Here is a 12,544-nt window from a genome sequence, read left to right as displayed (position 1 = left end):
AGATCCACCCTGCACATTTAAATCGTGGAGGGGGGATCTATAAAGCTGAAGCATTTCTGGTCAATGTAGAGAGTACTAGTAGGGGAGAAATACTGATTTGATTTAGAATATCTTGTCAATTAAAAATCCAGCTATCTAAATGTACAAGAAACAAGGTTGTTTGTTTGTTCATTTGTTTGTTTTAAATCTGGTTACTTGAATCTTTATGTTATTATTATTCAAGTGTAAAAGGGACACTTTTTCAACGCAAAGTAGATCATTATCTTATCTGTAAAATATGCTTCATTTTCTTACATGAACATGAAATACCCCAATTATTGAAAAAAGAAAAGAAAAGAAAAAGAAAAGAAAGAGAAAAAAAGAAAGAAAGAAAGAAAGAAAGAAAGAAAGAAAGAAAGAAAGAAAGAAAGAAAGAAAGAAAGAAAGAAAGAAAGAAAGAAAGAAAGAAAGAAAGAAAGAAAGAAAGAAAGAAAGAAAGAAAGAAAGAAAGAAAGAAAGAAAGAAAGAAAGAAAGAAAGAAAGAAAGAAAGAAAGAAAGAAAAAGCAAAGAGATTTCTAATAGCTTAGTGTATCCAATGATACAAGTCATAGATAGGTTACATTACTGCTAATAATACAAGAGTTGTTCAGTTTGGAAGGACAGAACATCTGCAAATGTAGGGTGCACTCCCTTTCATTGTTCAGATCTGCTTCACTGGCTCTGGTGTTACTGTTACTTGCCCTCAACTGGATGTTGCACTTTTGACCATAACACTCTGGTCCAAGACGTTTAGCCAGCTTTGAATCCACCTTCATGTCTTCACATTTAATCAGATTTCTATGAGGATGTGAGGCCCAGTTTGAAATGCTGCATCCAACTCTGGGGCCCACAACACAGGAAAGATATGAAGCTGTTGGAGAGGGTCCAGAGGAGAGCCGGGAGGATGATCAGAGGGCTGGAGCACCTCTCCTACAGAGATGGGAACTGGTCTTGTTCAGTATGGAGAAGGCTGCAGGGAGACCTCATCGTGGCCTTCCAATGTACAAAGGGAATTTATAAACATGAGGGAAATCAACTTTTTACATGGGTGGATTGTGATAGGACAAGGGGGGGTGGTTTGAAACTAAAGGAGGGGAGGTTTAGATTAGATACAGGGGGAAGTTTTTTCTCTATGAGAGAAGTGAGGTTCTCAAACATGTTCTCCAGAGAGGCTGTGGATGCCCCATCTCTGAAAGTGTTAAAGGCCAGGCTGGATGGGGCCTTGGGCAACCTGATCTAGTGCTTGATCTAAGTGTCTGGCAGCCCTGTGTGTGGTGGGGAGGCTGGAACTTGTTGATCCTTGAGGTCTCTTCCAACACAAACCATTCTATGATTCTATGATTCCACGATTCTTTCCTATGGTAGATAGCATCAAGCCTCTCTCATCATTCACCAAGCTAGTCCACACATTCTAGTTGACAGCACTGTCACATTGGATAGGCATGGTTTCACCTTCACTAGTCCTTGCTCACTACTCCAGATCCCATGCCTGACCTTTATCTCTTTGCAAGTGCTTAATAGGATGGTTTTCTTCAACAGATTTCTAGAGTTTGAGGTGAGCCTGACCTGTGTGGTTTATGAGACTTTCCTTCCTGAAGACAGGAGTGGTATTTGCTCTCCTCTAGTCTTCAGGATCCTCTCACAGTTGCAGTAAGCTGTTAAGGTTAGTAGAGAGTAGCCTCACACTGAGATCATTCACCGAGATGCAATGGTAATAGGCACAAAACTGCAGGCACCATAGGTTTGTGTGCTTCCATTGTGTTTAAGTGCTTCCTAACCTAGTTCTTCTCCAAAAGGGGCAAGGCTCCTTTGCTCCAGAATTTTACTCTGGTTTCAGTAGTCTGGGATTCCTGCAGTAGAGAAGACTGGGGGAAATAAGTCACTGAGTGCCTTGGGATTTTTCATTCCATTTGTCACCACTACTCCACTACATTCAGCAGCCACCTCACATTTTCCCTATCTTTTTTTTTGCTGTTAATATATTTTGAAAGCCTTTCTTGTTGCCTTTCACATCTCAGTGATATTTAACTCCAAGTTGACCATGGCTTTTCTAACCCTGCAATATCAGACAGCGGCTCTGCTGGGTCACTTGTCTTTGCTTCCACCTTATATCAGTGTTCACTCTGGAGCTTCATGCACTGTTTAGGTCTCCAGCCATCTTTGCCTGAACTCCTACTTGTTGGAGTGGACTTTACTTGAGCTTTGAGGTGATCCTTGTCTATTGACCAGTACTCTTGGACTCCAGGGTCGTAATCCATGGGATTCTTCCATGTAGATTTCTGAAGAGGTGCACAGAGTAGTATAGCTGGATGTTATTAACAGTTACTTCTTTATTACTTTTTTTATTTCCATTTTTTTTTTGCTGGCATGTAAATTTGTGTGAAATGAAATGAAAGAAAGAAGATTGCTCCAAAATCAATGCCTCCTATTTATTTCCTTGAAAAATGCCCTCGTATTTCAAACACTTACTGGATGTCATAGTGCTGACAATGTCAGGTATCCATCGCAGACAACTAAAGCCAAACCAGAGATAAATACTGATTTTGCACTCCTACATATACATTTTTTAACAGACTGTCACGTTTTCAGTACTCGCCATTGTACTATCTCTCTTAGGGATGGAAGTATTCAACAGAAGAACAAAAAAGGAGACAACAGAGATTAAATACTTTTTAGAGTGCACAGAAACAGGAATACGCATCTAAATAACTGTGGGCATAACCATTATATAAACAAGCTGCATGTACTTCTCATTGCATTGTGCTGCTCATAACCAAGATATCCTGTTTGTTCTGCTATGTTAAGAAGTTATTCATGAAAGCAATTATTTACAGTGTTTCAGAAGTTTCAGAAGGAAGCTGGAGCTGGTAACACATGTTCTTATGGGAAATTGCCATAATCTTGACTATATCCCAGCAGGCTCTGAAAATATTTCTCACAAAGTCCCTTCTATAAAATCTAGAACATATGTACAGCAGATTATGTTTCATGTCCTTTTAAGGAGCTTGCTAGATTAACACAGAAGTCCTTGCATTTCCTCTGAAATAGCTGTCTTTTCCTACAGGTATTATGCAGTTTTGTTTTCTGTCCTATTCTGCACCTTCATAAGCCTGTGAAAGAGGCTGTGAGGGTTCACATCCAGACCTTATGTTGCTACTGCAGTATTCTCAGCACAGATTGGTAAATGTGTTTCATTCCGTTCATGTCGTTAAACTACTGTCATTCTTCCAGGACAAATACTAGAGAAGTCAATATGGTGTTATTTCTTACATGGTTAAAAGAGGTTTTGAAATTGATCTTTTTTTTAATTATTATTATTTTTTATTATTTATTTTTTTTATTACTATTGATTGATACATCAAAAAGAACACAAACAGGTCAACACAGCTCCAAAGCTAATTGTCACCCAGTTCAATCAGGGGCATATAAAATTGGGCCATTAAAAACATAAAGAATTCATACATTTCTGGACTGGGAACACTAATGTTGATGAAAATTATTAAAAGCTTCACAATTTGAGCAATGCAGTTTACTCTATAATCTAAAATGGACAGTGTGATTCTCTCAGCTGTTCTTTCTTTGCAGCTTCTTTTCTGAGTTTTCATCATCTCACATCCAACAAGACTGTTCAGTTACAGAAAGCAAATCAGTTCACATGAGACATGGAAACATTCTGAATGCAACTGGAGGAAAATGATATGCAGAAAACATCTTAAAAAAAAAAAATTCTAAATGCAGCCTTTCTGTATATCAAAGTGCACACCCAGCAATTAGTTTTCCTGCAGAGCTCTATGATCATTATTGTCCACTGTAAGTGTCTATTTTTACTAAAACTAGAATGGTTACAAGAACTCTGCTAGGGCCAAGTGTGTTGTGTCTGAGTGCGTGTATCAGCTCCTCTCTACCTGCTCTTTTATCAGGATTGTACAGATAAACAGGCATCCCTCGTCATCATCCCAACACAGGAGCAGCACTGATTGATTAAAAATTGTGCAGATTAAATCATAAAATCATAAATTTACAAAATCACAGAGTGGCTTATGTTGGAGCAGAGGTCATTGTCCTCCAACCCTCATGCCATGGGCAGGGTTGCCACCCACCAGATCAAGCTGCCCCACCTTGTGTTCAAAAAAATAATACGATAGTGAACTGGAAGAGAAGGAGAGCACTTCTGTTTGGTATAATTTACTACATTTGTACATGGATACAGACTGCCTTTGTTCTGATTTACCAGCGTTCTACTCTGTGTTAGAGGGAACAACTGCACAAAATGCAGAAATATATATATATATATACACATACATACATATATATATATATTTCTGCAGAAATATATATATACATACATACATATATATATATATATTTCTGCAGAAATATATATATATATGTATGTATGTGTATATATATATATATTTCTGCATTATATATATTATATATATATAATTCTGCATATATTAGAGCTTTAATGAGCTCACAGAAATTTATAACCAGTGTCCTCCATGCCACAGAGGGTAAGACTAGTTTTTAAACCAGTCTGCTTTCCTTTACCACAAGCAAACTATTGCAGCAGTATTTTTAACTTTTTGGATGTCATTTGGCCACAATGACTTGCTACTACAGTTGGAAACTAGACCACAGACATCCTACTGCTAAATTTAAAATCAATCTCTTGGGTTCGACTCTGCGCTATAAATTACTTAAACAAATAGAAAAACTCCTTTTCATTTGTGCTTCTGTTACTTTCCATCCAGGATTCTACTCTCCAGACAGCTATTCAAATTCCCCTGCTTCATTACACGTGACTCCGTTAAAGCCCAGGATTTTAAGTGCTCTGCCTAAAGGACTCTGACTGCTTTAGAGGGTGTCACTGTTAATTAAGGACACATGGGAAGGAAGTGAAGGAGCCAATAAAAGCTTTGTTATCTGGAAAAGTCGAAAGCACACATGGACAAGGGTGACAAAAATTAGAGCTAGATAAGGAAATGTTTGCTGCTGGGAGAAACAGTCACGTGCCTTTTGTTCAAGCTTATGAAGAAGCTGCGTGACTCAAAAAGCAGCCTCAAGTGGACGGAAAATTGGGACAATGATGTCAGAGTTTCAAATAAATAAGAATGGTTCTTTCGGAACTGTTGAAAACACATTTCAGTTTAGTTCTGCGTACTCAAACTTCTCTGAACGAGGAGCGGAACATTCATCAAACTGCATAGTGAAGGTAGACAGTGAGAAGCAAGGACTTTAATAAAGACAAGCAGAGGACTTAGTGATAAAAACAGAATGGAGCAACAACCAGTACTGATTGATTTGCAGTAAGAGTTTTACTCACTAGTGTCTTTGTTTTTGCTCCACACCAACTACATTTCTGTTCAGTGCAGCAATAAGGGAAGCCAGAAAGACTACTCTGACCTGCTCTTAGCTAGTTTCTAATTCTGACTCCTCGTTGCTAGCCCTTAGAAGTGACATTACGTAACCATATGGCTCAGGAGGACCTCTGAAAGGCACTGTAATTTAAGATGAATCAACTGTGTGCTCATCATGCAGGGAAATGGTGATCACTCACCACTGAATGGTCTTCATTTCCATTTCCCGAATTCCTCCACCTCCATTTGGATAACCTGCATGTCACTCCTGAGCCCTTCTGTAGCAGGTTTTGGACCTACCAGAAGGAGCTGCTATATTAAAATCACAGAATCACAAAAATCTGTCCAAATAGCACAATTTTTGTGGGTTTTTTGGTTGTTCTTGCTGTTGTTAGTGTTGTTGTTTTCACAAATATATATATACATACATATATATATATATACACACACACACATATATACATATACATATATATATATATAACAGGCAACATTTCTGCTTCTAGATCTAGGAGGGTGTCAGGGAATAAACTGAGAAACTAAGAATGCATCTATTTACTGAGGAGGAAAAACACTAAATGAGAGCATTTGGCAGACAGCAGCTTAGCTTCACAAGCAAATATTTAGTTATCTGCAACTGACAAGTAAGCAGAAACACTGATTGGTTAGGTTTGCTTTAAAACATGGGCAAGCAATTCAGCATTAATGCTATAATGTTTACTTTTAAGTAAACAATACTGTCATAGAAAAGTCTGTGCTTGTGGATAGTAGCACTATAATTCCTTGTTTTATTAACATAATTTTCTGCATCTATAAAGCCCATTGTCAGCCTTGGCTTCCAACCAAACTACAAGTGTAGTCACTTTACTGGAAATAAAAGCAATTGGCTAAGCAGTGTTGTAGGATTGATATTTCAGTATTCCAACAAAGAAGTGCATATCCTGCTACCTCATTTTCCTGCATACACATGCACTGAAATAAGCAACCATGCTGCAGGTAGAGTCTGTCCCAGATCCAGGATAAGGCAGAGTTTTAGAAAAAATTGGTGCCAGTTGCGACTTTTTAAAGACATTATTCACCTCACAACTGCTCCAGTTTCTTCCTTTCACCTGTTATAAGGTATAGGGACACTATTTATAATAAACAGGAAAAAACAAGGATTTTCTGGTTCATATATCCTTCTACACAGATGAACGTGTTTTCAACCCCATAATTTTCATTGTGAAATACTGTAGAATGTGGGAGCCTTAAGGAGTTTGTGTGTTCATGGACTGATTTGTTGATCTTTATCATAGCTTTGTAGAGCTCTGCATCACAGTGTCAATTCAGCATGTTGTTACTGCTGATGAATGTGGTCTTAGGTGCTTTATTGTCTAAAAGATATGTCTTTCAAGCATACTCTTGACAAAAGTCAGTTGCAACTCTTGTTGGGCAATGAAACAATACACTAACTGCACGTGTCAGACTCTTCTAATCAGTGATTCAAATTCATTCACAATATGAATATCCTTTATGTCAGTGTTTGGGTTTTTTTGTTGTTTTTGTTGTTGGTGGTTTTTGTTGTTGTTGTGTGTTTGTTTTTTGTGAAGAGTTACAGTATCACGGTAAACCTATATGAATGACAGTACAAATACCAGAGTGAACAGGCAGTTACTCAAACATTCACATTTTGCAAGTCTGCTACCTTAACACAGCGCTGAATTCATGGAAGATAAGAGTGAAGGAAGTATGACAGAGGGAAGTGAATTCAGAATTACAGTCATGGAATCAGCTACCTTGGAAAAGTCCTTCAAGATCAACAACTCCAACAATCAACCTGACATACCAAGTCCCATCACTGAGCAAAGTCTCTCAGTGCCATATACACGTCTCTTTAAATATCTCTGTGGATGGAGACTCCATCATTTCCTTAAGCAACCCACAGCAAAGCTTGATATCCCTCTTCATGAATAAATTCTTCCTAATAGCCAGCCTAAACCTCTAAGGAATAACTTGTGACTGTCTCTTCATGTACTTTCACTTGTCACCCAAGAAAAGGGACTAACAGCCTCCTCACTGCAACCTTCTTTCAGATAGTTGTGGAGAGTGATGAGGTCTCCCCTCATCCTCCTCCTCTCTAGACTACACTGCTGTATTTCCCTCCACCTCTCCTCAGAACTCTTGCAATCTAATCCCTTCACCATCTTTGTTGTCTTCTCTTCACATGCTTTGGCAACTTGAGATCTTCCTTGTGTCAAGAGGCTCCAAAACTGAACAGAGTATTCAAGGTCTGGTCAAATCATTGCTGTGTACAAGGGTACAGTAAGGACACCTGGTCCTGCAGATCACACTGTTTCTGATGCTGTCCAGGTTGCCATTGGCCTTCTTGGCTGCCTGAGAACACTGCTGGCTTATACAGCTTTCCAGACAGTATTCCCTATGCCTCTACCACTGCATGGAGTTGTTATGACCCAAAGTGAATCTCTTGGCATTTAGACTTCTGGATGTCATGCAATTGGACCTGTCCCATCGATACAGCATTTTATTTTCCTTTTCCCTTATGAGTGTTTGCTTTCTCTCAAGTAAATGACAGTCAAATGCTCATCCCTGCAGATCTTTGTTGCTGTGCATGAGCATAGACAAGATGGCAACCATTGGCATTACAATGCAAAGTCAGTAGCAGAAATGCCTTTAAAGGATTCCTGCCATTCCAACATGGAATGTTCTTCATCCTTACATGCCCCTTGATGCTGCTTTTGATGTGGCTTTTCTGAGGCTGTGTGGTGAGACAAGTCCAAGGCTTGATGAAGCTCAAAAAATAAACTTTTAAGCAATGTAAAGTTTTCACCTGCAGGTAATGCATGCCATCAGCCTGGAGTGAGTTTTACTTCTTGCAGAAATTATCAGATTTGTTCCCATTATCTAATGTTTAATTGCTTTTGTTTGTTTGTTTGTTTGTTTAAATTTTACTGTGATTTGCTTTCGTTGTCATTTTTCTCCCATTTACCTAGTCGTACTGAATGTTTTTCAGTAACAGGAAAACGGTTCAGGCACACAAGCTTAGCCTGGGACAATAGCAGGGGAAATCTTCTAATTTGGAGAATTTGTGACAATTGCTGCTGTTGTTTGAAAAGGAGAAGGATGATGATTTTTCTGTTTTGCTTTGTTTTGCAGTATAGTCACTACTTAGTATCCGTTGCAATGCAATTTATGCAAGGTATTATTATACCAGTATTGCTATTGCCACATTTCTGTGCAGTTTTTAGCCTTATGTCTTCATTTCTGGATGGTGTTTTGTCTCTTTACCATCTGTTGCTGGCTGTTGCAACTTTGGTTGCAATCATTTTTACCTTGAATTTGACCAGACTTCCTGTTATCTGTTTGTGAATACAATTTAGTTTGTTTATACCTCTGCTGAATGCTGAATTCAGCTATTACAAAGGTCTCAAAATAGTCACTACCTGAGTGCTATCCCTTCCATATGGTTTGCATTTTACATACTGCAGTTCTATTCTATTTCAGAAAGTGAACCTTTTGAGTAAGACACCAAGTATAGTCATGGGAAATCTTATTTGATGCGTGTTCTCTAAGCTGATGTCTGGTTTCACTGCATGGAGGATCCTCAATGTGAGTTTCTTACCCTTTACACATAACTGAGCACTGTCATTGGAAAGAACAGCTCTCTGTTGAGAAATCTTTGAGAATCTTTGTTTTGGTTACTGAATTTCTCTTCAGCCTTTTTGTGCTTCATGGTCTTTATGTTTTGAGGAAGACAGAAAATAACATTTTCTGGAAATAATAGCATTTCAGGAGTGCAGATAGGAATGGTGAGTTTTGTCTGTCTCAGGGTGAAATGCTGTCTTTACATTAGCACAAATGTATGCAGTTGTTTCAGTATTTTCCTCCTATGACTTCTTGAAATTATGATTGAAAAGCTTAAAAATTGAGATCTTTTCATTTAGGAATATATGGCAGTATATGGCAGTCAGGAATATAGATCTGCTGTCAAAGTTGCGGTTTTTTGTGTGTGTTTCTGAGGATGGGAAAGTGTTTGTTGTTTGTTTTTCCTGAATATATCAGTTCTAATTGAAATACATATATATATACATATATATATGAATTATTATAATAATTATTAATTGTTTAGGTTAAACATGCTGGACTTTTTTTTAAATCTCCTTAATTCCAGGGTACACTTCAAAGTCTTTTCTGTGCTTTGCACATGCCATTGGGCATATCACTATAATGGGAATCCATACTAATTGTTTTGTCCCATTTCTTCATCTTATTCTGCTCTGCTACAATGTAGAGGAGATTTTAGGAGCTCCATGGAAACTGCTTCAGCTCTTAAGTTGTTCACTCTGTAATGACAGTGGAGATTTTGTATCATTTGGCCACATATAAGTTGTGTCTGTGCAACAGTGATTACTATCTGTTTATATGGGTACACAAACACTGCAGACATTGTTTTTTTCTGTGGTCTTACGCTTGCAAAAGGAACTTGGTTGTCATGATGATGCCAGAAACAAGCTGTAATGTTGTTCACGTACAATATGCTAAAGCGCAAACCTTAAAAAATTTATTGAAAATCTATGTCAAGAAAGCAAAATCAGTTACAAGGAGAAGAATTCATACACTTGAATGTGCCACCTCTATTCACAGCTAAGTCCTTTCATTGAAAGAGTTTTGTCTGATGTTGGCGACTCACTCTAAGATTAAACTTGTTATTTAGGAAATCTGTAGAATGAACAGCTTCTGATTAGTTTTGTGGTATAGCCACATCCTTTTTCTTATAGGGACCGAGGGCTTTATACTGTTCTTACCCTTTGTAGCTATCTCCTTTCTACTGCTTTACTCAGTAGCAACAGTGAGAGTCAAACATACACAGCTGAAGTTGTTCTTCCATGCTGCCTTCCTCCCTGTTTTTTCCTCTCCTGGACTTCCTTCCATATATTGAAAGAAGAAGAAATATCCTAATACAGTAAAGAAGGCATTTATGGATTTTTGTGGGGCTTTTTTTGTTTATTTCCATTTCAAGCAAAAAAAAAAAAAAAAAAAAAAAAGTAATGAAAAATACCTTTGGCAACTTGGTGAGAAATAAAAATTTGATTTTCCAGCTTTTGTAGCTGGAAGCACCAAGTGTGTTTCTCAGTTCCTTCAATAACTTTCCAACAACAGCTGTCTTACCGTCAGCTTTGAGCTCGTATGGGGTGTTGTTGAGGAGATCCACGATTGCAGTTTTGTCTGCCAATAAGTGTCACACCTGCAGAAATGGATTTTCTCCAAAACTCTTATCCTACAACAGCATTAAGCACCTGTAAATCACTCATGCAGTTGTTTTATTTGGACTGTACGAACCTCGTGTTGTTCTTCTTAAATGTATTTCTTGGCAGTTGCCATACTGGTAAACTGGACTTTCCTTCAAGCATTTCATGGTGTTCTGTACAAGTACTACCAAGGTTTGTTTTTGCTCCCATCATAATACCTAATACTCACATAGTGACTCACGTCTTGTAAAAACAATTCTCACTTTTTCACCAACTTTTAAAATAGCATCCTCTTTTGCTTCTCTTGCATGTGTCTTCAGTGATAATACGTGCATTCACTCTAGTTAGGATTTAGAAAGTTAGGTTTTGCTGTCTTCAATCTGATTGTTTAAGCTCCAATTTGTTCAGAAGTACATACTGAATTTCACAGCCAATTTTATTGCTTTTCAAAGATAATTTTGTCTTCTTTTCCCTGCTGCTTTGAGGGTGTATTGAAGATCTCTGAGAATCCATGGACATGGATACACGTTCTGTTTTTGCCTTGGTTATTGCTTGGGAAGAAGTGCAATAGAGACTGAGGACAGATAAATCACCACCTGTAGAGGACTGCCTGTGCTGAGTTGTTGTTCGTATGGAGGAGTAGAGATAAAGTGTGATAGGATTTTGGTTTCTGTGCATCACGTGCTTCACATTTCTTGTATGCCTTCCTGAGCAGAGGAGAACAGGAATAACAAGCTGTGTTCTGGGCAGTAAAGGAACAGCATCCTTAATAGAAGATATTCCAGAGTACAGAAGAAAAACTTTTTATTGCATTGAGGATTGATCACCCAAAGACTTGCATGTGTACTTCACATGCTTTCAATGATCAAGAAAATATACTGAGCTATTTCTATGTGGTTTTGACTTCATTTTCTTCTCTTATTTAGGTCTTTACTACTATGCTGAGTAACCAAAAATGTCCATAGAAGAATAATGGAAGCCCCTGAATACCTTGATTTGGATGAGATAGACTTCAGTGATGATATTTCGGTAAGTACTAGTCTTATTCTATTTATGTGAATTGAGACAATTATAGATATCTTAGTTCTGAAATAATAAACAAAACAACATTGGAAAAAAGAAAAAAAAAAAGGTGCAAGCCACATTTCTTTTTACCTCACCCATGGAAATGTTTAAAATGTTGAATCTAGAATAAAATACAGTATTTTGTAAGGAATGACTAAACAGCTTAAGCCTTCTACCTTCAGTAAAAAGGGTTTGTGAGTCAAATTAATTTATTGCTTTTATTTCTGGGTTGCTTATGTGTTACGATTGCCTTGAATGAGTTACACATTCTCTTGGGCTGGCCTTAGACACCAAAGCAATAGCTCACAGTTCTCCTTTTTTAATTTTTTTAATCAAATGTACTTTCACTGTAAAAAAAAAACCCTCTTGCCCCTCTCCTGTCTGGACTGCCCTGTCGCTTCTGACAGAAGCTAGCAGGATGTTATGTATAGTTGTGAGACAGCTAATTGTGAAGTGGTAGATTGCAGCAAGAGGCAGGCAGACCTCCAGGGACTCTGAGTGCTGCTCCTTCATGTCACACCTAACAAAGTTCTGACTGCAAATGAGCGCAAAAAGGCTGTTCTTGTAAGTTGTATAAATGGTGTTGTTGGAAGCACTGGTGCAGTCTGTGCCATTATTCATAGCACTGTTTCTCCTGCTAATGTTTCTGCTTTTTGTGGAATAGAGTTGCTAATATGTTGGTTACCCAATAAATGAGGGACTTAGATGCACCATAAGTTTTTATTAATTCAATTTTCAAATCCCATCTCCCTCAGCATTCTTCATAGCTGTGCTGGAGGTGGTGGCAGTCTTTCTGATTCGCTCTTTCGTTTGTTTGTTTGTTGTAGGTGTTGTTTTTTCTTTATTTTGGTTTG

The 12,544-nt window shown here is 38.0% G+C and overlaps 1 protein-coding gene across 1 annotated transcript in view; it reads left to right on the top strand.

The window, feature by feature from the left end:
* The window catches only part of SNCAIP (synuclein alpha interacting protein), an 81,343-nt gene that overhangs the window by 19,751 nt on the left and 49,048 nt on the right, over positions 1–12,544 (top strand). Inside the window, exon 2 of the mRNA XM_072360280.1 lies at positions 11,552–11,654. Coding sequence (XP_072216381.1) covers positions 11,598–11,654 — 57 coding nt within the window. The 5' untranslated portion in view covers positions 11,552–11,597. The remainder of the gene's footprint in view (positions 1–11,551; positions 11,655–12,544) is intronic.

This window comes from Excalfactoria chinensis, chromosome Z, assembly GCF_039878825.1.
Source record: "Excalfactoria chinensis isolate bCotChi1 chromosome Z, bCotChi1.hap2, whole genome shotgun sequence".
Taxonomy (NCBI): domain Eukaryota; kingdom Metazoa; phylum Chordata; class Aves; order Galliformes; family Phasianidae; genus Excalfactoria; species Excalfactoria chinensis.
The sequence above is the reverse complement of the archived record's forward strand: the minus strand, read 5'-3'. Positions and strand labels throughout refer to the sequence as shown.